Source organism: Artemia sp. Qi Xiang Cuo, chromosome 12 (genome assembly GCF_049724085.1).
Source record: "Artemia sp. Qi Xiang Cuo chromosome 12, ASM4972408v1, whole genome shotgun sequence".
Lineage (NCBI taxonomy): Eukaryota > Metazoa > Arthropoda > Branchiopoda > Anostraca > Artemiidae > Artemia > Artemia sp. Qi Xiang Cuo.
In genome coordinates, this window is record NC_142805.1 from 12763553 (window position 1) to 12791543 (window position 27991).

The window sequence follows — 27991 nt, forward strand, 5'->3', positions numbered from 1 at the left end:
GGGGTGGAAGAGAAACATGTCATAGCTTTGATGGTCTCTTACGACAGGCTGCTGCACTGATTTGCTAACACTAAAGGCTTTTCTGGTGACATTGTTGATGAACAATCTGTTCCGGTGAGACATTGTTGATCAGTTGTTTTAGCGACCAACAATGGTTTTGTTGATCAAAATTGTGTATGAAAATAACCTACAATTGAAATCATTCTGTTAATTTTGTTGGTCAAATCCATGCGGGAAAATTCAAGGATGGATATAATGAGGAATTTGTTTTTTTGTTTTTACAATTTAGATGAGAAAAACATTTAATGTGTCATAAAAGTTTTGTACGTATTTTTTATTTGATCTCTTGCCTAAAATAGGATATGAAAAGGTATTTACTTTTAAATCAACTACCCTATTTTCTTCCGAAGGGCAGTGAGGAAATCTTGTTGTGTTTTATGGAAAAATTTATAATTTGATCAAACAGTGGAAATGTTTATAAATAGTGAAAATAACAGGAGAAAACACGAGCTCAAATGAAAATAGCAAAAAAAAAGTTCAATTGATCTTGAAAATTTTGACGTTTCTTTCCAACAATGATAACAATTTGTATTCTTGCGAAAATTTTTGTCGATCAACAATTATTGATAAACAAATATGTTCTTGCCATTGCTGATCAAAATTGTTGTCCAATATTTTGTTCGCTAGAAAAGGCCTTAAAGAGTAACTGTACTATTCAACACGTGTTTTGGATTGTAGATTACATTATACAAAAAGTAAAAATGATTGGAAGTATTGAATAGAATCTGAAATTTTTGCTGTTAATGTATTGAGGTCCGACTTTGGATAACTATGCCAGTAGAAAAAAATAAAAAAAAAATTTGTAATAATGTTTAATTAACAAAATTTTTAATAAATATTTTTAATATTTATTTTATACAATAATTTTTAATATCAATAATACAATAATTTTTAATAAACAAAAAAATAATATAAATTTTTTTTTTATAGTTGCCAATCTTCTATCTGTAGAAGTTAAGGATTTGACTGAGTCATTAACCTCTACCAGTGTTGTGGCCAAAGGTGTGGCCAGTGTTTGTGGCCAAATAATCAATAATACAATAATTTTTAATAAACGAAAAAATAATATAATTTTTTTTTTATAGTTGCCAATCTTCTATCTGAAGAAGTTAAGGATTTGACTGAGTCATTAACCTCTACCAGTGTTGTGGCCAAAGGTGTGGCCAGTGTTTGTGGCCAAATAATCAATAATACAATAATTTTTAATAAACGAAAAAATAATATAATTTTTTTTTATAGTTGCCAATCTTCTATCTGTAGAAGTTAAGGATTTGATTGAGTCATTAACCTCTACCAGTGTTGTGGCCAAAGGTGAAACCATTACTAGAAAAAATACAGTTTCTGAAGCCACCTGTGCTAGGGATGCCATGGCAAAAGGTCTATACAGTAGATTGTTTGACTGGATTGTTCATCAAATCAACAAGCATCTAGCATTGGGAAGAATTATTTAGTAAGGCATTTCTTTCTTTTTAATAACAAACCCTCCTATAATGTAAGTAGTTTAAAGGCTAATTTGACTAAGTCAATAAAAACAGGCACAGGAGAATTAAAAAATGAAGTTCAGTGCTGGCCTTGTTTTATTGTACCAATCATCATCTGTCATCAATCATCTTCAGCATTTTTAATGTTTTTATTTCACTGTATGTATTTAAGTCGACGATAAAATCTTGTATCAATACTTGGATACGCTTTTTTACGTTTTTTTAAGTTAACGATATGTTTTTTTACGACAACGATATGTTTACGATAACGATATGTTTTTTTTATGCAGACGTTGGGGTGGTCTAGTCACGAGTCATGAAGTCTCAAAGCGTTTTTAAATAGGCAAAAACATTTTGAAGAACTTTGCAATAATGAATGCTGTAAATTGACTAAAAGCTTCACCCAAGATTCGAATAACTGATACCTAGTCCATGCTGAATGCTGTAATTGACTGCTGTAAATTGACTAAAAGCTTGATTAAATTGACTAAAAGCTGACTAAAAAGCTGTAAATTGACTAAAAGCTTGATTAAACTGCTGTAAATTGACTAAATGAATGCTGTAAATTGACTAAAAGCTTGATTAAATTGACTAAAAGCTGACTAAAAAGCTGTAAATTGACTAAAAGCTTGATTAAATTGACTAAAAGCTGACTAAAAAGCTGTAAATTGACTAAAAGCTTGATTAAACTGCTGTAAATTGACTAAATGAATGCTGTAAATTGACTAAAAGCTTGATTAAATTGACTAAAAGCTGACTAAAAAGCTGTAAATTGACTAAACGCTTGATTAAACTGCTGTAAATTGACTAAATGAATGCTGTAAATTGACTAAAAGCTTGATTAAATTGACTAAAAGCTGACTAAAAAGCTGTAAATTGACTAAAAGCTTGATTAAACTGCTGTAAATTGACTAAAAGCTTCACCCAAGATTCGAATAACTGATACCTCGTCCATTCAAAAACCAACAGGAAAAAGTCAAAAAGGAAATTTGCCGTTGATTAAGGTCGAATTTCTATTCACAAGCACGAAGAACGTCTTCAAGCATCTATTTAGAATGGAGAATTGACTTAAATTATTTAGTGTTCGATCGAAAAATATTTTGCAAATTGACTTATCGGTTTAAATTATTTGGCAAATTGGCTTAAATTATTTATTGTTCTATCACAAATTTTTTTGACTTTTGATATTAACCCTTAGGCTTAAATAAGTTTTTCGCGAAACTACAATGTTGAAAGTTAATTTTTACTTTTGCTTTTAAATTTAATAAAAAAATGGACTTCATTAGATTACTACTACTACTACTACTAATAACTCACCGCAGCACGAACCCACCTAAGGCCAACACGGCTACACACGCTCCTCATCCACCCCAATCTATTCAAAGCCTCCCTTTTTACACCCACCCACGAAGTTCCCATTTCCTTTAAATCTTGTTTTATGACGTCCTCCCACCCCAGCTTGCCGTTTAACCCTAGACGGTTGGCCAAAAAGAACAATCTTCGACAATCTGTCATCCTTCAACCGCACAACGTGCCCTAGCCACCTCAACCTTTCTTTCATTATAGCCCTAAAGAGCGGTATTGAACCACATTTTTCATACAACCTATTGTTTGAAATACGGTCAGTCAGCCTTGTACCCAGAACAAACCTTAATCAATTTCTCTGGCAGACATATAGCAAATTTTCATCCGCTTTTCGGAGCGTCCATGCTTCAGAGCCATATTTGACCACTGTCATCACAGTAGCTTCTAATATCCTAATCTTTGTTTGCCCACGATCATTTTCAAGCTTTTTTTTTAGAATGGGGAACTGACTTACATTATTTAGTGTTAGATCGCAAAATATTTGGCAAATTGACAAATCGGCTTAAATTATTTGGCAAATTAGCTAAATGTATTTAGTGTTTGATCAAAAAATACTTGGCAAATTGACAAATCGGCTAAAATTATTTGGCAAATTGGCTAAAATTGTTTAGTGTGCTATCGCGAAATATTTTGACTTCTGATATTAACCCTTAGGTAAGTAAGTTTTTGGCAAAATGACAAAGTTGGAATTTAATTTGGGCTTTTGCTTTTAAATTTAAGAAAAAAATGAACTTCGTTAGATTGGATTTTAAAAAACTAATGCACGTAGCTATCTTAGCCATGTCCACCATCGGATTGTCAGCTTTTCTGTTTTTGTTTTTTTATTTTATAATATTACTATGTAAGTGTTTTTTTCAAAATTGATAAATTGGATTAATTTTGTCGTTTTATTTTAGCTAAATTATGGCTCAGTAAAGATTTATGCTGTTATCAGTATCATCTTCACAAATTTATAGACTTAGAAAGTAGTCCACTTTTCTGAACTTTGCATATAAGCATTCCCCTCTACGCATAACTTCCCAAGTTTCGACTCTTTGTCAACCACTCAACCTCTTTAATTTTCACTTTATAAGAGCCTTTGCTTGAGCCAAAAGTGTAGAATCATGCTGATTTTGCCACCTGTGTTAAGTAGTGTACATTTTGGAGTATGTAAAAGGGCTTTTGATTAGCCTGCTAAAAATAATCCACCAATCCGAAACAGGTTAAACACAACCTTGATATAACCTAGTGGGTAAGCCTTATTAACCGATGTAAAACAGCTATTACTACCAATAAAATTCTATAGAAAATCGAGGGGTTTGGAAACTAAATTCCAAGACATTTTAAAGTTCTAGTCCTTTAATAATAGTACAAGGAAAGAAATGAGTATATAAGAGTCTATAGAAGTTAGGGAAGAGTGTTTTATTTTGAGAGAAATTTAGTTCCTGAGTATTTTTGAGTTCTAGATGTAGAAAAAATAGTATATAGACAAAAACACTTTATAGGTGTCTACAGAAATAAGAAAAAAAAAATGTTTGTAGCTAAAACTGTCGAAAGTTGTTTTTTTAACGCTCCTCCGGGTGCGTATGTCTTTTATAATATTATATTATATATAATATTATATAGTAGGTATATTATATTATATACAAATGTAATTCCATTATATTTGTATTTATATCTGTATCTTATAGATACAGATATCTGTATGGTCTGATATGATTAGATTAATATCTGTATGATCCGCCGATTAGAAACGAGTTGAAGACTTGTCTTCAAATCATTGAAGGTTGAAACATCTGTTGATTAAATAAGTAAGAATTCATGTATAAACTGAATTTTCCATGGATTATGATCCAACAAGCCAAAGAAAAAAGAATCCTTCCAATATTGCTTTTATTTGGCCTAGAACGCTTCATTTTTAAGTGTTGTTAGTTTCGGCCCTAGAAAACTGTTAAAGAAGTTATTGAGAAGCTCCTAACATGAATATGAGTAGTAATAAAAACTTATCCAACAAGGCCTAAAACTGAAAAGATCAACAAAACAAAGAAAGATCATGGTTGCAGCAATACTTGCAACCTAGTAAAGAGCGACAAGCTTGCTATTTGTCCCTGTAAAAAAAGACCCAGCAGCTGAAATGTCGATTTGACGCCCTATGCTCCAGCAATGACTCTGAAGGATCCTATCCCATCCTTGGTAAAGAGCGAACCATAGACCTGTAGTAACCGAAATTTGTAAACTTGTCTTTAGAGTAAATTTCTGGCGAAAAGAATACAGCCTTTAAATGTGATTTAGGAAATATAACTAGATAGATAGATAAGATAAGGTTTATTCGTAATTAATTAATCACACAATGAATACATTCTTCTAATCCCCCAAAGGCTCCTAGGCCTAATTAAGCATTCATTTCAATTAAGCACTAAATCAATAGAAGAAAAAGTTTGTGCCATATTTGAGCCATTTACCATATCAGCGTCGACTGAAGTGTTTGGGACTTCATTCTCTGGAGTCTCGACGAGATAGGATTGACCTGATCAATACATTCCGTATTATGAAGGGTGTCAAAAATGTTGACTGGGCTGATTTCTTCAAACTTAGTCATTACTCAGCCACTCGACAAAACTCGTATAAACTATTTCAGCCACAAGTTCACAAGAAAATAGGTCAATGTAGCGTTGTTAACCGTGCAACAAAACTTTGGAATAGTTTACCTGATACCGTAGTTTCTATGCAAACAGTGCAATCATTTAAGAGTGCTCTAGTTGAAACTGAGTTCTATGAAAAACAGTTTTTGGAATATAGTTGTTGCATAGTTGTTTTTTTACTGATGAATATTTTTTGTTTTATTTTTCGTTTTTGTGTTTTGCAGTGTTGTTGTTTGAGCTGTTATTTTTTGTGTTCGTTATGCGACAAGCCTATGGCTCCCTCCTTTATTGAATAAAATAAATAAATAAAATAAAATGTTAAACACATCAAAATAATTGAATAAATTAAACAGACTCCAAGCAATGCTACACGAAAAGGAGAAAAAATTAAAGTTTAACGGCAGAAGCTATTATATAGATTCATCTTAGTACCGAAATTGAATTGCAGAAACACGTTTACGGATGTTTAAAAAAGGACTTGAAATCCCTCAACACGGTTGCCAAGCGAAATAAAAACTGTACCATTAGGATCAGCATAATCAGAAGCCTTTGTTAGGAGGTTCTGAGTTCTCCATCTTGAAAAACAAAGAAAAACACTCTTTCACAACGTTTAGTAGCATATGGCACCAAAAACTGGGATATTTTGCGTTATATCTGGAGTGGATGTGCTTGGAATTATAAACAGTGTCAACTCGCCAACTTGCCGAACTACAGCTCGTCAGGACTAGCTTGAGCAGGTACTCCCCGCCAAGAATATCTGAAAACGAGTTTCTCCCGGCGATCGGTTGCCACATGGAATAGATTGCCAGCAGAGGTAATCACGGAAAATCCTTCCCTTGACGCGTTCAAGAGAAGGTATAGAAAGTACATAAGTGTTAGAAAATGAGGTAACTACCAGGACTAGCGGCAAATCATCATTTGTGATGGAGCCGTGAAGCCTGTAATAAAAAAAAGTATAGGCCTGCTGTTGAAATCTCCATGGTACAAAAAAACTTTAACCAGATGTTGGGAAACCCCCTCTTCAATACCCACCTCCCTGTCCTCTTAGTAAGTTAAAATTAAATAACGGGTTTAGAAAAAAAAAACTAATGAGAAATTGTTTAGCTCAAATTCAAAGTAGTTTCAGGAATGGTCATAAACGCGATTTATTTTTATCCTAAGAGTAAAAGCTAATCCCAAAAACACAATTTGGGAATTTTTAAAAAGGGTTTAAATCCCTGATGTGTTTTTTTGCTAATCCCAGCAGGGCACTGGAACACAGTGGGGACTTCGAAACAGATGATAGCTGGCGATTCTCCCCCTCGAATAGTCCCCCCGCTGGAAATTACCCCCCTCCCCCCTGCGAAAAATCCTCCGGTAGAAAATTTCCCCCAAGGAAAATCCCCTCCCCCCTTTGGAAAATTCCCCTGGAAATTTTCCCCCGAATAATCCCCCTTAATGGAAAATTTCCCCACACACAAAATTAAGCTGCCACGGAGAATATACAAAATATCAAAGGGACCAAATATCAAAAACAGTTCTAGGACAGGTTGGTGTCCTATCACTTTCAACTTAAAAAAAAGGACTATAACTCTCAAATTCCAATCGAATGAGCATCCTACGAAGCTCCTGCACCATGATTGGGGATAAGGAAGTGATAGCCCCCTCCTATATGGAGTATATTCTGCTCATTTTGGGTTTTAATGTTACTCTTTACATTCATAATGACAGCGCAGATCATAAATTTTCGGGACACCAAGGGGGACTATCAAGTTTTACCTCCACCTTAGCTTTCCTTAGAACTGCTTAAGTTGAAATTGAAAGTTTTAGTGCCCTTTTAAGTGACCAAGCCAAGTGGAGGGCAACTAGCCCCTTTCTGATGCCTCCTTTTCCCCAAGAACATCCGAATGAAATTTTGAGATGGCCATTTGCTTCATTATACCTGAAAGCTCCAATAAATATACCTCTGAGGATGGCACAGACCCCTCTAGCCCAATAGGGAAAGGGCTGTAAGTTTTGTAATTTGTCCTTTGTTTACAGATAGTATTTATTATTGAGAAACATACGGACATTTTTCGTGGGGTAGTTTTCTGCGATGGAAAGGATCTCCTGGGGGAGAATTTTCAGTGGGGAGGAAAATGGTAAATTCAATAAATTACAATACTTCCCCTGGGGGCTTTGGAGGATATTACATCTCCAGAGACATAGTTACTAGACCTTATGCCTATTTTCAAAAAAAATCGCTTTTCAAAATTTTACCAGTGTTGAGGGGAGGGAAATCTAAAAAAGACAAAGAGAAGGGAGGGAGATCTTGGATCCTCCTAATCACTTTTCAGCCCCCCCCCCTTACGTATACGTATATATATATATATATATCCTTTCAAAATATTTGCATATTCTTTAATCTGATATGTCTGAAAGTAATATAGACTAACTTGAGCTTTTCAGTCATAAGAATCCGTTGAAGAGAAGTGTTTGGTTGTGTCTAAGCCTAGGTCATGTATAGGCTACATGATCACCTTCGACGGGTTCCATGTTTTCGTTTGAAAACGTCCAAATATGTTTGATGTCCCTAATATTTCTGCATGATTAGCCTGTATTTTCAGAGTTATGACAAACTCCCTATTTTTTTAAAACATGTTTCTGCGTAGGCGCTTGGTGTAATAATTAGGACTTTGAAACATGGGCGTAGGGAACGGGTGCAGGGGAGGGCAGCTGCCCCACCCCCGTAGAACTTCAAATTTACATTAGATAACGAGAACTTTTTGTATGTTGGAATTTTTCTGTTGGATGTTCACTGATAGATGATTGAAAAAGCTGGAAATAAACAGAATATTCCAAATATCGTTTCTGATATCAATATCCACGTTTTGATTTTCAATATTGATTTGGTCCGATATATAGATAGCAGACTGGCCCACAATCTGTAGGTTTTGGCTTTTTTAATTCTCTTAAGTTGCTATGTATGCCAGAGCAAAGGTAACTCATTCAACACCATCCTTGAAAAGACAATTAGAAATACTCCACCACTTTTCCACCAGGATGTCTCTACATTCAAACGGTCAAGAGTGCCAAACCTGAGCCACCCCGGTACTGGTTCGGACGTCTTTGGCTTATTTTCAGGTACCTGACAAAAGAAACAGAAATGTTGCCAGGGGAACTTTAAAACTTGTTTTTCGGCTATAAAATTAAGAAAGAATATGGTGACTATAAAGAAAAACTAAATGAATTTCGGTAAGGCGTAAAAAAATCTAAAGAGTGTTATTTTCAAATTATGAATTGGCTGATCAACACCAAAAGCCGTTCCGCGAATCTTGGTGTTCCACCTGTCAGTGGTTGTAGTTTCATTTCAACTTCTTTCTTTAAGACACTATCGTCTTGTCATTAGCGCAAAGTCTTTTGCTCCAGTATCCTTCAAAAAGTGGACCTTAAGTTCTTCAGTTTCTACTTTTTTTATAATGATAATATAATGAACAGGATTCCCTTTCTTGTTCTTCAACTTAACCAAAATATAATCATCAGCCTTGAATTTCTAGTGTCAAATTGGAAGTTGCTGGTAGGAGGCTCGTCTTCATCGTCCATACTAGAGTCTGAAAAGTTGTTGTATACAAGCTCATTTACGTATGCATTGTCACTCCAACTGCAACTCTTGTTACGAGAAACATGCCTTTCGCTTTTTGCCTTTTCTCTTCTCTGACTTTGTTTCTTTCCAGGCCTAGGGCTTTCTTGGCAGATACAGCTTTTATCCAAGTAGTAATGCGTTTTTTCACAGGGGTGTCAGTAAGCACTTTTGACTTTTTCAAATTTTTCGTGATTTTTCGTGTTGATCCTTTTGGAAAGGGGTTTGCTGGACGATCTCTTTGAATGATTTAGCTGCTGATCTCTGCTTCTCATTTAGAGACAGAAACTGTGCTGCTTCCGTTTCCGGGTCTATGTTAAAGAAGGAGTCTAAATCTTGCACAGGACTTGCGCTGAGCATAGAAACTTCCTGGTAAGTGCCTCACTAGATGTGGTAGGCATTCTGTCTGAGACATGACGAGACGAACTCACAATTCTTGAAGATATCTCTGTTGGTGGGGTAGATCTAGATTCCACTTGCTCTGAATGCACTGGTTATATTCTCAAGGGTGAAAGCCATTGGATATGTTTTTCCCAGCAGCTTAGCAATGTTATACACTGATATAGTTTTACGTTTATGGGCAGTCACAAAACTTGTGGCTTCCTGGTTGTAGTAGGCCTTAAGGCACTCCATGACTATTCTTATTAGAGGTTGTAGTTTGTGAGTAGATTGGGGAGGGGTAGTTAAAAGTACACACCATTATTTTTAGCTTTATCAAGCAATTCAATGGTCTATAAGCTGGTCTGGTCTTCTATTTTTAGAAGTTCCGGTGACTGTTCGGTGGGTTTGACTTGATTGGTAAAAAGAACTGCAAGTAAAGCAAAAATTGGGAGGCAGTCATCCAGCCAGAAGTATTTTCTGAGTTGATCATGATGGTTCCTGGTAAAGTTACGCTAAGTATAGTTTTCAGACACTGTTTTCTTGGGGAAATAAGAAGAGGAGGGACTGTGTTCCCAATGCATTAACACCAGCACAAATCGTAGTCAACTGACCTCTCTCTGCTGACGTGACCTTCCCTACTTACTTCTGGTCTTGCTGTGCAATGACCTTACCAGGCTTGTGGTTTTCGGACCCAATTTGTCAACATTCCAAATGTCTTCTGGTCGTATCATTTTTTTATCTTGACCTTGCTCCAGGTTGTTAAAGAAAGCTCCTACACTGTGCTGATTGAAAGCAGTTGCCCGTCATGAGCTTGTGCCTTCTGATAGTTTTAAGGCAATCAATAAAACCACGGTACCAATCTTTACCTGCAATTCCTCCACTGTCTCAACTACCTTCGCATTTCAAGTTACCCATTACTTTTATACTCTTAACAAGGGTATAATTTTATGCAAATTTACGTGTTTCTAGGGGAGTGCAGTCGAAATGCATATGAGCTACCGTTTTCAAGTAAGTTTTTAGTCCTTTTTCTTGTTCCTCTGTAAATATTTATCATGTGCTGGAACAGGGTGTAAAGAAACTCAGTTTTAGACTTTTTAGAGGGATATTTAGCTTATCAACTTTTTTCATGTAGTCTTGCAGTGTTCCTCTTGGGACACCTATGGTACTTCCAGAGAACCCGACTGACTTTTTGTTGACTAAGACAGAAACAATTGCTATTTTCTTTTCTTCTGATCCCCCTCCATCACAGTATCGGCTGCCCCCCTCTAAACAGGACGCTGTCTACGCCCATGCTATGAAAGTAATTTGTGAATGCTATTTGGCATGTTGGTCGTTTTGACTTCCGTATTGGTTTTGTTTAAAGTTAATTTTAAGTCTAACCAAAAGTATGGCTTTGTTTTTTGCCGAGCTTTGATTTTTACATGATTGCATGTATAGAAAATAAAATCCGTCTTAGTCTTATTTAACTTTTTATTTTGGCATATATAAAAATAATCTTGTAAAATCATTGCATAAAAGAAAAATATGAAATTAGGCTGCGATAATCCTTTTTGGTACTTCCTTGTTAGCCAGTACACCCTCGAGAATTTCGATCTGTACGATCAAACAATAACCAGTTTATACCTGTCTGTATATTAGGACAATTAGCTTAGGCTCAGTTGAAATCTACGTTGTAGGTATTTTTTTACTAAATAGGTAATATATAGAGATGGTATTTTGCTTGGGTTAGGTCAGGCATTCAATGTAATGCGTTCTTGGCGGTCCTGCTTCCATAATTCATTATTGTAGTTTCTATAGTTTTGTTACTAAACTAATATATTTTCATCATATTTTGGTATATTTAATTATGATTAACCTAAATCCACTTCTCGAGTGTGTACCGGCTAACAATTACGTAAAATATATTTTTGCTATCCCTTGCTTTAATATTTTTTTTTTCTATCTATTCATTTTTTGCTTCTTGAATAACTCTTTTCTTTCTAGTGGTGAACCCCTGGCGGTGGGTTTATTAGACATTTTTGGATTTGAAAATTTTGAGACGAACTCTTTTGAGCAGCTATGCATCAACATTGCAAACGAACAAGTTCAATATTTTTTTAATCAGCATATTTTCACATGGGAGCAACAGGTGAGTAAATTTAGTTTGCTTCTTGTGGCTCATTCAGACACTCAGAAAAAGGACAAAATCTACTGCATACTAAAAGCAATGTTTCAATACCCAGTTCGGGTCTTTTTGGATATAATTTAGGGGCAGCAACGTGTTATTTCTGTACCAAACAATTTTAAATACTGAGAACAGAAAAATAAAAACATTTTACCCCTTGGATCCGTCTTTGGTCTATTCATACCTGAAAACCACGGTTTTCTTCAGATTTTTCTATTGTTCGTTCCAAAACTATACAATTTTTAGGGAAGCATCACATTTTTTCAGTGTTGCCACATTGACTAAAATCATTTTTAACCCTTGCACCCTTCTTTTGTCAACTCATATCTGAAAACTGCGATTTTTTAAGGTTTTTCTTTTGTTTGTTTCAAAGCTACACAATTTTTAGGGAAGCATCACATTTTGTCAGTGTTGCCACATTGACTAAAATCATTTTATCACTTGCATCCTTCTTTTGTCAACTCATATCTGAAAACCGCAGTTTTTATGGTTTTTCTTTTGTTTGTTTCAAAGCTACACAATTTTTAGGGAAGCAGGACATTTTGTCAGTGTTGCCACACAGAAACTTGAAAATCGATAAGCCAAACTAGTTTATTTAACTTGACAACGCTTTTCATTCTTGAAAACCCAAACATTATCAACCTGGTGGTTCCCATAGGAAATCTACCCCTTTAAAGGAAGCTATATCTTATTAAGCTGTTTTGTTCTGTATGTTTTTAACTTGTGTTAGCATGTTTTGATAGATATCTCCCATCCTGAGCCGTCTTAGCCGAATTGTTAGCGCTCCAGACTTCAAATTCTGAGATTAGTGGTTCGAGTCCTGGTGTTGTCGGTTATTTGGTTTGGGATGGGATCGATATTGTGACTCTGTAAGCTCAGCCAAAGTCGGCTCAGCTCTAAATGGGTGCCTGGAGATTTTTTTTTGGGGGGGGGGGACACGGAATCAGACGATTTTCCATGAAGGGGACTGGATTTCCCAGCATTATTTAAAAAACACTCTAAGAGAATCTCGGGGAGATTCTGTTTACCAAAGGAAGGATACTCACGATAAACGTAAAGTTGTTGAGAAGCCAGCTTATGAGGTCAATGAGTGACCCCACAAAGCCGTTAAGAACAAAGACTTCACTGACTTCGGCTAAAAACCAAACCACGCAAGAGGGTGTTTCAGAACAACTTGGAGAGAAGCAAGCAAATGCCAAAGAAACTGCAAATGAATCTTGACAAGAGAAAATCCCAGCTGATATATAATCTTTCGAAGAAACTAAAGATAAGTTATGGTTTTTGCACACATTATTAATGTCTTTCATAATATTAATCGAAGATGGTCTTTTTTTTACTTTAATGAATAAAACGAAGAAAAAATAGAAAAAGTATTGATCAAGCACTATGCTGATGACGAAGTTGGAAGAAGAAAGCACTTTTGTGTCTTGGATAAGCCACCCTCTTTGGGGTCAATGCTTTCTGAAACATTAAATTTTTATTGACAGAAAACACATCAAAGTCTGTTGTCAGATTATCTAACCGTAAAAGTCAGAAAAGTTTACAATTCTCAGAAATTCTTTGATAGCAGTCCTGTATACCTGAGCTACACTATTTGTGTCAGCATTTGCTATTTTTGTTAGTAATGTATATAATCTTATATTTATGCTAGTGGATATAAAAATTTGCGCACATCTAGACAACCGCACCAGAAGAGTTGCATGTGAATCTTGACAAGTAAAACCTCAACTCATATATAAGCTGTAGAAGAAAAAGATGTGGTTTTCACACACATTATTAACGTTTTTAATAATATTAATCGAAGCTGTTTCTTTTTTTGCACTTTTTTATATTGCAAGTATATGAAGGAAAAATACTAACAAGATTTTGATTGAGCATTATGCTGATGATGAAAGTGAAAGAAGCGGGCAAGCATTTATGGAGTTCTTGGTAAGCTATCCTCTTTGTGGCTGATGTCTTCTGACAAATTAGGCTTTTTTTCTTCGTCAGAAAGCACCCTATTATGTCATTTTTTTTCTACGTAGTCAGTTTTGTCAGATTATTCAACCATGAAATTCAAAAAAGTTTGATATTTTCAAAAATTTTGTGGTAGTAGCCGTGCATACCTGACCTACAGTGTTAGCATAGGTGTGGTTGTATGCAATACTTCATACGATATACGTATACTTTATTCGACTGTATCTACGATATACGATACTCTATTCGAGCGGATTTACGTATATATCAGTTTCGACTGAATACGATAATTTCCCATTATTTCATTAATGGGACACATTACAGCGCCATAAAGGGACGGTGGTCAGGATACTGAACTATTGATTAGTTTCCTAATAGCGTATCAAAGCATAGCAAAGGTATATAAATTGGTTGTTGCGCACGCGCGAAGGAGGAGCCAAGAACAAATGTGCGAGGCATGCTGTGTCCCATGTTTTTTAATGGCTAAGCTAAGACAACTCATTACTGTATTGGTATTGGTTAATTTGGGGTAGGGCCAGAGTTAGATTCACTTAAGCCTTTGTCGCTTTTTCAGTCTTCTTGGGTAGAAGGACTGCTTGAATGTTAGGCAAAACGCCTCCTTGGGCAATACCTTTGCTGTGGTATTCATAGTCGTGGATAGAAAACCAATAACAGGTGACAGCAAAGCCGATAATGTATACCGTGTGTAATATGATGAGTTGGACTGCGCTCAACTTTCAAGTGTAAAAATTTTAATTGACCAATTAGATTAATACTCTAGGCATATTTTTTGAAATAATAGATCTTTTTTAGGATAGAAAACTAAATTTTTCCTATTTTTATGATGAATCTGTTATATATAATACAAAGACATAATGGCGGTAGGCAATAGATAAGGATTGTTTTTTTTTGGGATTATTTCTAAATGTATTGATACTAGCAATGCTATTTGGCAGTTTTCATGGCCTATTGAAATTTGTTGGCAGATTTGGTAGCTTTTGGAATTCTGTTGACTTCTGCTACTGGCAGCTTTGGAACCTTTTCCATTCCTGCTAGTTATATTAAGGAATAAATGTCTAGCTATGGTTGCATATGAATAGGACTTCGAGGAAGCCGCTATTGTCTTTTGGGGATTTTTCTTGTAGTATTAAAATTGTCTCGCTTTTTTACGATTAATTTGTTTATTGTATAGCCTGTTTTTATCCCAAAAATTACCTTCTATAATCTGAGAATCAATACTGAGAATCTGGAACGTAAAGCGCAACGGCTATTAGCTGAAATTTTTGAAGCTACGAACTATTGTGTCTATCCAATACAGGTATATCTTATGCAAACTATAAAACTAAAAATTGTTTCTATACCAGTGATTATTTTTTCACGTTTTATTAAGCTGACTTGTTTAAGTGTTATTTTCTATGTGCAAGTTTTTGATATGTTATTTTCTCGTACACTTACGATTCAATATTTCAACGTACAGCAATACACTTCCTATCGTTCGATGACTGAAATTCAGATTTATCAAATTACCAAATTGTAATTTTTGAAAATTTGCTGGCTTGTTTCTTAAATTAAAGAAATGGTAAAGACCTGTCTCAGACAAACCAAAACTGCAATCTTATTCTATTTTTAATCAAGTTTAAACCAGTATCTAAGAAAAAGCCCAAATTACGTCATAAGTTACATCATCATCTTTCCTAAATTTTCCCCCCGTAAAATTACGATTCAATATTTCAACGTACAACGATACATTTGTTATCCTTCGATGACTGAAATTTAGTCAAACTAACAAATTATATTATTTTCTAAACATGCATGTTTTTTCTTGAATTGATAAAAAGGGTTAATTCTCAGATACAGGAAAATAGTAATCTTATTCTATTTAAAGCAAGTTCAAATCAGTTTCCAAGAAAAAGCCTAAATTACGTCAAAAGTTACATCATCATCTTTCCTAAGTTTCCTCCCCTAAAATTACGATTCAATATTTCAACGTACAACGATGCATTTGTTATCCTTCGATCACCGAAATTTCGTCAAACTACCAAACTATATTATTTTTTAAATTCGCATTCTTTTTTTTTGAATTGATAAAAAAGGTTAAAACTTGTCTCAGATATAAGAAAATGGTAATCTTATTCTATTTAAAGCAAGTTTAAATCAGTTTCTAAGAAAAAGCCTAAGGTACATCACTATTCTGGCGCATAATTCATAATTCATCATAATTCTGGCGCAGCGAATGTCTCTTTTTTTAGACCATGTCCTAAACCTTACAATACTTTCTTTTATGTGTCTTAGGAGTACATGTCGGAAGGTATTGACGTTCAAATGGTGCAGTTTTCTGACAATCGACCAGTCTTGGACATGTTTTTATGTAAGCCTCTTGGCATACTGGCTCTTCTGGATGAAGAAAGCCGATTTCCAAAGGCAACGGATTTCTCCCTTGTTGGTAAGCTGAATTATAAGTGATGCTATATCAATTAAATAGCTGTTGACCTAACTTTTTGCATACTTCATTACTTATGTCGCTTATGGTGCCAATAACATATATGACTTTTTTCGTTATGCTTTCATGAATCAATATTTTGTTTCTTTCAGATAAATTTATCAAAAGTGTGACCTATCCATTTCATGTCATATTCAACTCTGTTGACCAAGACTTTAGCATACGTTGTTTTGTAAAGGTCTTATTTCTTATGCCAACAACGCTTATAACGTTGTTTATTATGCTTTTATAAATCAATATTTTTTTTTTAATTAAGAAAAATGTAACCAGCTCACCTAGCCTTTAGTATAAACTGTTATGCTGTTTTGGTTTTTGTGATGTCGACAATTTTTATGACGTTCTGTATCATACTTTTTTTGCATCAAAATTTTCTTTCAGATAACTGTAACGAAAGTATGATCAATCCATGTCATGTCAAGTCTAAAACTGTTCTCCTAACTTTTACCATACTTCATTTTTTACAGGTGTTATTTGTTATACCAATGACGCTAATGACGTTGTTTTTTTATGCTTTTATAAATCAGTAACTTGATTCTTTCAGAGTAATTTGACATAAATTTAACCAACACATATGGTGTCTATCTAAAATCTTATGGTAAAATCTAAAGTGTCTAACTAATCTTTAGCATAATTCAATTTATACAGGTGTAATTTTATGCAATTGTTCACGCCCATGGCGCTTATGACGTTGTATGTTGTGTTTTTATAATTTTTTCTGGTCGTATGGTTTTATATTTCTTATGTTCCCTTAATGCTTTCTTATTTTCTTGCGTTTTCTTGTCTCTTTTATACTGGTTTAACATAAATTTCACCAATTCTATATGTCATCAAATGTAAAGCTGTTTACCTGGCCTGTAACATAGGTAATTATTCAGAACGATCAACTGCAAAAAATTTTTCCACTTCTCGTAAGTTAACCTGATTTGTGCAAATTTAATTTTAATAGAAGTTTCATATAATTTCACGGAAGAGCCCTCTCCTGATATTATAGAGCCATAGGTTTGATGTTATCAACACTGGAAAAATTTGAGTTTCCCAAGGTTGTGGCCTATCTAGATTGTTTTGTGAGGCCATAAAATGCTAGTGTGCAAAAGCAAACATAATGATAAGAAATATTGATGAATGCGACATCATTCATATGATGTTAGTATTCATAAGCGTTTCTTATGAGTTCAAAAATGTTTTTCCTCTGAAACAATCAGAAATGTGTTTTTTTAAAATTAGCGCTGTAAACAAATTTTCTCAAAGTCTGGCTGTATCTGGCTCGTTTTTTTCAGGCCAGAAAATGCTTCTGTGACAATTTTCAGAAAAATTATCGAGCCGTTTTTAAGAAAAAATATATTTATTCATATACAATTATTACTCTCTTAATGAAAGTCGATTTTTTTCTAGATATATTTTTCGACATTTGACTTATTCATACCATATCAAACTAAATCTGTCGACTAACCTATAGAACGCGTGTGTGGATGTGGCATTTTTGATGCCAACAACGCTCATAACGTTGTTGATTATGCTTTCGTAATTCTGTATTTTCTTCCTTTCATAAAAATTTAAGAAAAGTGTAATTAGATGACCTAACTGTTAATATAAGCTAGTTCAAATTCAAATTTAAATTCATTTAATTCAAAAACAAGACATAGCTCTCATGGGCAAAGCCCAAACATGATGTCTCTTAGGCATAATTAGCAAAATAGAGTTGTCTGATAAAACTTCGTCAGGATAAATAAACTAAAGGATAAAAACACTTGAGATTGAGAATAAAATTATCTGATAAAACTTCGTCAGGATAAAATAATCTAAAGAATAAAAACACTAGAGATCATTGTAATATTTCACAAAGCTTGGCACACAGCTTTTACTGTAGCGCATGGTGTTACAGTGGACTGGGGTTAGTTTTGGAACCTACTCAGCCACTTCCCTGGGGGTACGAGATCTTATAGGGACAAAAGGTGGGGGAAGGAATGATCGGTAGATGGGATGTTGAAGGAGGGAGGAGCCAAATTTTCCTCGGCGGGATTCAAGTTTAAATTCCTTGAGGTAAAAAGAGTAATGTAGAGGGGAACCGCCATAAATAATTTGCAGTGATCTCTTCTGAACTCGTTCTATTTTATCAATTTCATCCTGGGTAAGGGCAAAGTGCCAAACCGGACAAGCATATTCAACTAAGGGGCGGATGAAAGTGTGAAATAATAGTTTCAGCTTGTCCTTAGGAACTCGAAATTTTTTCAATGTTTTTAGCGTTTGGACTGCGCCGTTAGCTTTTTTTACAGTTGCCTTTGTATTCTCCCGCCATGAGAGGTCAGAAGAAATCACCACACCAAGTAAAGTTATTTTATGGCTTATTACCTCGGAAGCGATAGGAGGTTCGAAAGACGGTTGAGTATTCTGAAGAAAAGAAAATGTCGTGACCAAGCATTTTTCTTTATTCACGACCATGTTTAGTTCAGCTGCCTCTGAGGTAACTTGGTTGAGAAACCAGCAGAATTGCTCTTCGAATCCTTAGATACGATTTCCGTTAAGGACAAGTCATCAACCTGTATCCATATGTCCCCCAATTCAGCATAAATGTCATTTGTCATGAGGAAGCCGAGTAGATTAATTAAAAGTTCTTGTAGAATTCCACAAAAAACTGGTTGAAAAGTGTAATATTGGTTCCTATACTTTAAAGTTGGCTCTCGCTTTGTTTATAAGCTTTTGATAATTTTGTTACTAAAGCAAGGTATATTTTTTTCTGTCATTTTTTCTAAAAGGATTTTGTGATCAACAAGGTCAAATGCTTTTTTGAAATCAATTGCAATTAAATTTATCCATTTTCCAAGTTCATCCAGGTGTTTTAAAATAAAATCAATTAAATTAACGAGGTAATGAACTGTCGAACACTTAGGGATGTTACCAAATTGCTTTCGATCAGTTACTTTCAAAAGATACTTTTTCAGCCATGCGGGAACAAAGCTTTCGTATATTCTGCTAAAAAATGACGTAACTGTGATCGGCCGGACACCAGAGAAATCATTAGCTGCTCCTTTCTTTGGAATGGGAGTAATAAACCCCTTCTTCCATTTCTTTGGAAAATATCCTGTTTTTGTTATATTATTAAAAATTACCTGAAGGGGAAATTACAAGTCCCTAGCAAATGCTTAAAGAGAGCAACTGCAATGTCAAAAGGGGCAACCAAGATTCTTTCTAACAAAGAGAGTTTACGGATTATAAATACCGATGAACTATCAACAATTAAATTATAATGTGAAGGAGTAATTAAATTTACTGGAGGATCCTCGGATGGTAGAGGGGGGTATGACTGCACAATTGAAGCAAAATGGTCATTTAAATCATTCGCAGTTTTCTTTAGACGCTCCTCCTTCATTAAGTCAGCTGGTGAGAACTTTTACCAGTCAGATTTTTTACTTCACTGAAGAACTGCAAAGATTAGGACTCTAAAAGATGGTCAGCTTCATTTTCATAGTAATTTGCTTGTGCCTCTTTGATTTTCCATTTTATTTGGTTTGCCATCTGTTTTGCTTGGTTCACTTGACCTTTTCGTATTAGGTACAATTTATGTTTTATCAGTCGCTTTATTTTTGAATTTATGTATGGCTTATCACTAGAACAGAATTTAGTCTTACGTTCAGGAAAGCACTCGAGGAATTTTGAATTTACCTTATTATGGAATTCTTCTACTTGGGAATCCAAGTCTTTAGCTGAAGAGACCGCGACCCAGTTTTTTCCCGTTATCTAGTCACCGAATTGCAGCAGACCATGGTCAGTGATCGGCCTTGAAGAAACTTCGGTTACTGAATATTTAATTTTTACTTTTTCCAAGGGGTTCCACTGTAACATATAATGATAACTTCCACCAAGTGGTGCTAGTTTACTTGGAGTCTGGTAATATTCCGAAAGATTTGTCAGGATTACACCCAGAGAAGTATTCCCCTTAGTTGTTAGGAAATCGATTAGAGTTTTAAGGTTAAGTGACCTGGCCAGCGATTTGCTATCGAGTTCTTTAGCATCTCCTAACATTACTACTCCAAAATATGGGTGAATTCTCTGGACGTATTCTGTCGATTCCTGCAGCTTCTCGCAAAATCCTGTTCCGGCTGCAGCGGGCTGAGCAGATGAGTGTCGGAAAACGCACAATGCTATAGCAGAGAGTAGACTATGGAGTCACGTAGATAGGGCGTCCACCCAATAAATTAATCATCGTCTCCAAGAAAAGCTATATTGAAAAGCTGGGGTCGAAAATCTTAGTGCCCGAGGGTCATAATTCCTCCTCCTTTTTCCCAAGAGGATGGTCATCAGGCCGAAGTTTAATAAAAGAAGAAAAGTTAGGAACCCTCAATAAATTAAGATCTTGCCGGTGGACCTTGAAAACACAGATAACGGAAAAGCCAAGCATTTGAGCCGTAGTCTGAAGTTCAGTAAATTTCTCTAGATTTAAACTTTCGGCGTTGCTGTAAAGGAAAGAAGGAAATACGTAACGTTTGTCGTGAAACTCCCGGGAAAAAGGTTTATTTTGGAATTTCTTGCCCCCTATCGCAACTGGGGCAGCAACAGGATTATTTAAACTGAAGTCACCAACATTTTCTTCCTTCTGCAGGGAAAGGGGTAAAGGGGAGGGGGAATAGAATAAGGACGGGGCTGGTTGTTGATTGGCTGTTGATGAAAATAGATAGGTGGGGGAGGAGGAGGGAGGGGGTCTAAGAGGCTCCTGAGATGTGTCATAGGAGGGGTGGTGTACTGAAAAGGGTTGCTGGATTCCCCAGGAAGGTGGACCCGCGTTTGAACCCAAGATTTTCCCCTCTTTTCTAGACCCCAAGAGGGTTTGTTTTGGATTTTCTGCTGTTTGCGTCGTCGAAGGTGGGCGTTTTTTGATGAGCATATGTCAGTGCGGTTAATATGCGCTAGTCTACAATTTTCATCTAAGCATCTAAAACGAGGGCACATCTTTATATGATTAAGGACACATTCAATACTACTACATGTCTTGGCAAGGAAACTAGAACATGGATGTAGGAACCGGTAGTGAATACCAAATTTACATGTTCTTTCTTTGAAAAATTTACATACCCCTTTTGACTTGGGCTATTCAGGCCGAGGTTAAACTCTATATCTGTTTACCAGAGGCACTTAATTTTCATAAACAAATTTACAACTCGCTCCCTTCTTGCAAAAATCAATCAGATAGAACCATCACTCTTTACATGGTGGCTTCATTATTTTGTCGAAAATGATATGTAAGACCTCTTCCTGTAACTTGTCAATCGGAATCACATTATTCTCATCACTTGCGGCTATGTCAATATTATTATTCACCGCACTTAGAAGGGACGTATCCGATTTAACTGACGTCACACTTACAGCATTCATTTCGTGTTGGTTATTTTGGGCGGCTGGCTGGGTACCAAGTTCGTGGCCGCTTGAGATTTGATCCAGCGGAAACCGGTTTGAAACTGATTTATCTGTATCTTCAGAGAATGGATTGTTGTTTCTTTTTTCGTAGACTAAAATGTCTAGCTTACGGCATTCTTGCATACCAATCGCAAGCTTTTCAGAAACAGCCCTGACTTCATTGTCAAGCTTATCACGGGCTGAAAGTTCATTCTCAAGGATAGAACATTTATTTCTTAACGCTGAAATTTCTCGTATATATTCTCGACAATCGACACAGGGAGTTTTCTGCTTTATGCTGGGCCTAGTTAATGTCTTTGTTTGGGGATTGGTTTGGGGATCCTGCTCACCAATTAGGGTCACGTTAACATCTTATTAAATCACTTTACGTCTACGCTCTTTGAATGCTCAAAATTGATAATATTTCTTAATCTGTTACTGCTCTCAGTTTCCCTTGTTGCGCAATCCAATTAGATTCAAAGTTCAATCCAGTTTATGTCCTCACGGAATATGAAGAATCTAGGTCAAGTTTACCAAAAGTCCACTGTTATTTATTCCTAACTTAATCCTTTAAATGATATCTTAATTAACTCCGGTCACTGAATTAATTCAAGAACATACCGAACTTCAAATTTAATATATCCAATCTAGATAGATGATTTCACCTTGAGCTCTGATACACGTAGGCTGCCTGCATTTTTTTATGAAGTTGGCAATGTTTATGACGTTCCTTTTTATATTTTCTGAAATCGATGTTTTTTTTTCTAATAAACTAAAAGTGTTACCAGTACATATCATGTCAAACATAAAGCTGGTGACCTAACCTTTAACATGTTTAATTTTGAACAGGGGTGATTCTAATGCCAACGGACTAATGCAGTTTTTTATTATGCATTCATAAATCAATTTTTCTTTCTTTCAGATAAATTTAATAAAAATGTTACTAACTGACCTATTGTTGAGTATACGTCACTGTACTGTTTGTATCGTTTAGGATGCCAATAACGTTTGGCATTCTTTACCATGCCGAAATAAATAAGTATTTCTTTCTTTCAGATAAATTTAACAAAAATGTGACCAATCCATGTTATATCAAATCTAAAGCTGCTGACCTAACCTTTAGCATACGTCACTATGCTGCTTGTGTAGTTTATGATGCCAACAACTTTTTGCCTAAGAATCGAAATTTTCTTGCTCAAGAAGTAATTCAAGTCCTGAGGCAGTCTTCAGACGAAGTTGTTCAATTCCTGTTCCAGTGTCCTTTAACGAAAACTGGGAATTTGTTCGCTGCTACTCCTAGAAATAGTCCCGGGGGGACTCTAAAAAAGAACTCTCCAAAAGTGAAGTTAATGAGCGCTACTGGATCTATACAAGAAGTAATTATTTTAATAAGTTAATATTCTACTTTTGGTCCATTTTAATTATTAGGGGCCTGTTACTGGCCCCTGCCAGTAGCAGGGCGTTACTAGCAGGTTGAATTAACTGTGTTTAGTGCCATTTGTACTATTATTCTATTTTTGTTGTTGTTTTATTGTTGTATGGACTGTTTATTGTTATTCATTGTTATATTGTGTTAACTTTGTTCAACTTTGTTTTTGTTATTGGTTCAGGTAGTTAAATTAACTTTGTTTGAGACTGCAAATTGTTTTTATGGTTGGGGGTCAGCGTTTTTACGGAACTAATTGGTCCTTTAAAAACCTCCCGACCAATTAGTCCCGATTTACTTGACTGATTGGTCTTGTAAAAACGACCTGATTTAACAGCCCCGTTTTATTTGACTGATTGATCTCGTAAAAACGTCCTGACCAATCAGCCCCGTTTTGCTTGACTAATTGGTCTCGTATAAACGTCCCGACCAATCAGCCCCATTTTACAGGACTAATTGGTCCCGTAATAGCATTGGGACCAATCAGTCCCGTTTTACAGGATCGATTAGTCATATTTTTATTGATAGGAGTCAGCGTTTTGATGGGACTATTTGGTCACGTAAAAACGTCCTGACTAATCAGTCTCGTTTTACTTGACTGACTGGTTCCATAAAAACGTCCTGACCACTTAGTCCCGTTTTACTTGACTGATTGGTCCCGTAAACACGTCCCGATTGATCAGTTCTGTTTACTGGACTGATTGGTCACGTAAGAACATCCGTACCAATCAGTCCCGTTTTACTTGACTTATCGGTCCCATAAAAACATCCTGACCAATCAGTCCCGTTTTACTTGACTGTTTGGTCTCGCTTTAAAATGTCCCGGACAATCAGTCCCGTTTCACTAGACTGATTGGTCCCGTAAAAACGTCCTGACTAGTCAGTCCCGTATTACTTGGCTGGTTGGTCCCGTATAACGCCCTGATTAATCAGTCCCGTTTTACTGGACTATTTGGTCTCGTAACAACGTCCCGACCAATCAGCCCCGTTTTACAGGACTAATTGATCCCGTAAAAACATTGGGACCAATGAGTCCTGTCTTACAGGACCGATTGGTCCCATTTTTATTGTTAGGAGTCAGCGTTTTTACGGGGACTATTTGGTCACGTAAAAACTTCCCGACTAATCAGTCTCGTTTTACTTAACTGATTGGTCCGTAAAAACATCCGTACCAATCAGTTCCGTTTTACTTGACTGATTACTCCGTAAAAACAGTCCCGTTTCACTTGACTGTTGGTCCCTTAAAAACGTCCTGACTAATCAGTCCTGTTTTACTGGAATGATTGGTCTAGCTTTAAAACGTCCCGGACAATCAGTCCCGTTTCACTAGACGGATTGGTTACGTAAAAACGTCCTGATTAATCAGTCCTATTTTACAGGACTGATTAGCCCCGTAAAAACATCCTTACCTATCAGTTACGTTTTACTTGACTGATTGGTCCCTTAAAAACATCCCGACCAGGCAGTCCCGTTTTACTTGACTGATTAGTCCTGTAAAAACGTCCTGACCATTCAGTCCCGTTTTATTGACTGTTTGGTCCCGTAAAAACGTCCTGATTAATCAGTCCTGTTTTACTGGAATGATTGGTATCGCTTTAAAACTTCCCGGGCAATCAGTCCCGTTTTACTAGACTGATTTGTCCCGTAAAAACGTCCAGAGCAATCAGTCCCGTTTTACTGCACTAATTTATCCCATTTTTATTGTTAGGGGTCAGCGTTCTTACGGGACTGGTTGGTGATAGTGATAGGCCAGTAGACAAGGATATGGATAGAGATTAACCGTCTTTAGACGGATTTGCTCAATTTCTCCCCTAGTTAACTTCAACAAGACTGGTGATTTAAATTTCGCGATATCTAGAAATAGTCCATGAGCTATTTCTAATAGGAACTGACCGAAAGCTGTATAATGAAACGCCGTCTGTACAATAAGTAAGAATAATAAGACCAGGGAGTATGAAGATTGGAGATTGGAAGGCCTGGAGATTGGAGACAGGGAGTATGAAGATTGGAGGTCTCTGGTGCATCCAGCATATTTGTTCGGGTAGGGGAAAGATTTTTCTCGGGGGGAGGAGGTCTACTAAACAAATTAAAAAATTTATCGAAGATGTGTTAATATGCATTTTTGTTACGTTGTTACGAGCGAGACAGAAATTTCGGGGTGAGGAGGTTCAAACCAAATACCCTCCCCTCCCCCCCCCCTCCCCTGGACGCGGCCTATCTCTGAACTACAGTCGTTTTGACTATTTTTGACTAATTTCTTATTGTTTACTTGTATAATTTGCGGTTTTGTCTATCACCCTAAGAATATATTTTTGTATAATACCAGAATTGGGTTAATTGCAAATCCAAGGTTATTACAGCAAATAAAAATGGCTACCTATTAGAAAAGATGATAAGGACAAACTATTTTAAATAATGAGAAATTTCTCGGAATTTGTTCTTTTTAAAAAAGGATTTATATTGTAATTTTAAGTTAAACTTTTCCCACCAAAAAATTATATATTAATAGATAACAGAAGACTAAAAACTAAAAAGCAACTTTTTTATATATTTTATGAAAATATAATCGTTAACAAATATTATTACTTGACAATTTAAGAACAGCTTTGTTTGATGTTGCAACATATGACTTGCGACGTTGCAATGATCTTACTAGATTTACTAGTGCCGAAGTAGAAATTTATTGGCATAGTGAAAATTCATTTGAATTTGAAATTCAAAATTTATTTTGTGAATTAGGAAATTAGAAACGGAAGCAATAACAAAACATACTATGGCAACATAAATAACTGCAAAAAACCATAGTATTATCAATAATATATGGGTATATGCAATGGCGGTTCTATGTCTGGGTAGGGGAGTGTAATACTTCTGTAGTGTAAAGGTTTATTGAACCAGGCTACCTACAAATTAAAAGCAATATCTAAGCACAGCATAAGCATTAAGTAAGCGCAAGCATGGTATAGGCACAAGCAGGGAATTAGGCACAAGTGTTAAGCGAGAATTAAGCGGAATGCTACAGGGAGCAGCTGCTCACCCCCCCCCCCCTTCTAGTTCTGACATCTCACATTAAATTCCTTTTATTTTACACTTTTCACTCCTCTGGCATGCCTCCCCCCCCCCCCGGGATTATGTCTTTAATTGTTCAGTATAATACGTCTTAATTGTGCATAGTTAAAAAAAAAAACTTTAGCTAGTTTCAGATACGCATTTACAATACTCAAGGCTTATAATCTTAATCTAAAGCTCAACAGGGAGTCACAAGGTTTATTTTGGTATTTTCTCATATATCTACCTCAAAAATTTTAGGAGGAATTCTCTATTTTATCGAATGTATAAATCCTTGTCAAATAATTACGTAACCAAAGCTCATTCGTTGAATTTACGAAGGTACAGTGATTTGAAATCATTTCAGTATTTCAACAGAAACTGATCGTTCCGTATTAAAAACCAGTATTCTTTTCAGACACGTATTTACAATACTCAAGGCTTGGCATCTCAAACTAGAGCTCAACAGACAGTTGCAACGTATTTTCGGTATTCTCTTATGGACCTCCTTCAGAAAATGGTGGGAGGAATGCCCCATTTTGTCAGATGTATTAAGCCAAATGACAAAAATGTGCCAAAATTATTTGAAAAAGTGAAAGTCTTAAAACAGCTTGAATATGCAGGTGTTATGGAGACAGTTAAGATGCGACAAAATGGTTTCTCCAGTCGGCCGACTTTTGCCGATTTCTTGAAAAGGTACCCCATTATTTTTCGTACTTCTTTCTTTTTTTATTTAAATCTAAAGATATGATTTGGCACGAGCCCAAACCTTATTTACCGTTTAGTATCTGTTGTTATTTGTTTATAATTCGTAGACAACCTTGGAGGCTATTTTTCCAGTTAGATTTTTCTTGAATTTGCACCATAGAAAAGAAATTCTAGAAAAATAAGGACTTAAAGAATAAACATGTCCACATTATGCAATGAATATTGAAATATTGCGTAAGTTAGTGTGTTTTTCTTAAATTTAGTTCAAATTTATGAAATTGTAAGACGTCTGAGGACAAAAATATATTCGCGAGGGCAAATATTCGGTCTGCATCTGTTTTAAAATAACAGTTCAAAAATTAATTTTTCTGGGCAGCAAATGTAGTGAATAATCAGTTACTTCTTTTTTGAATTACTACTACTACTACTAATAACTCACCGCGGCACCAAGCCGCCTGAGTTCAACACAGCTACGCACGCTCATCCTCCACCCCAATCTATTCAAAACCTCTCTTTTTACACCCGCCCACGAAGTTCCCATTTCCTTTAAATCTTTCTTTATGACGTCCTCCCACCCCAGACGGGGACGACCTGCTATCCGTTTAACCCTTGACGGTTGGCCGAAAAGAAAAATCTTCGGTAATCTGTCATCCTTCATCCGCACAACATGCCCTAACCACCTCAACCTTTCTTTCATTATTTACAATTTGAAAATTCGTTTTTCCTGACGGTAAATTGTTTAATATAAAGAGAAAGCCAAAGTTTTACTTTTTTGTCACAATTCTTTAAGAAATACTTTTGAAAACCATTTTAGTCTTTCGAAAAATAAAATTATTCTTCTTATTAAACATAAACAGAGTCTTCCTGTTTATGAAGAATAAACTATGCTGTTAGGTTGTTATTTTTCATTGGCTTTCAAAAGAGCCCTATGTCCATCTTATAGAAAGACTACAATCAATTTTGCTTTCAATTAGAATTAATATAATTCCCAAAATGATCGATACAATTCAAGGCCGTACACAGAGAGGGGTTAGGGGGGTGTGCCCCCCCCCGAATTGTTTGTCTGACTCCTAAAAACGTAACAAAATGGATATAAACCAATTTTGTATGCTTTTTTTTGTGTAACCCCCCCCCCCCCCGAATTTTTTTTTTTTTAGCAAAACCCCCTCCGAAAAAAAAATCCTGGGCCCGGCCTTGATACTAATTGGAGTTTATTTGTGAAGTTTTTGGTTTATGAGTGAACGTGAACAAAACATCGTTAAGGTTTACTTCAAGGTGAGTTTTTTTTTCAACTA

General features: G+C 35.7%; 1 protein-coding gene across 6 annotated transcripts in view; it reads left to right on the top strand.

Annotated features, from left to right (window-relative positions):
* The window catches only part of LOC148945795 (myosin-IIIa-like), a 244434-nt gene that overhangs the window by 155157 nt on the left and 61286 nt on the right, over positions 1–27991 (top strand). For all 6 annotated transcript variants that reach the window (XM_089098132.1, XM_089098128.1, XM_089098127.1 and 3 more), the window contains 5 exons: positions 1300–1510; positions 11490–11634; positions 15919–16069; positions 22571–22890; positions 26407–26684. In XM_089098132.1, the coding sequence (XP_088954258.1) occupies positions 1300–1510; positions 11490–11634; positions 15919–16069; positions 22571–22890; positions 26407–26684 (1105 nt within the window). The remainder of the gene's footprint in view (positions 1–1299; positions 1511–11489; positions 11635–15918; positions 16070–22570; positions 22891–26406; positions 26685–27991) is intronic.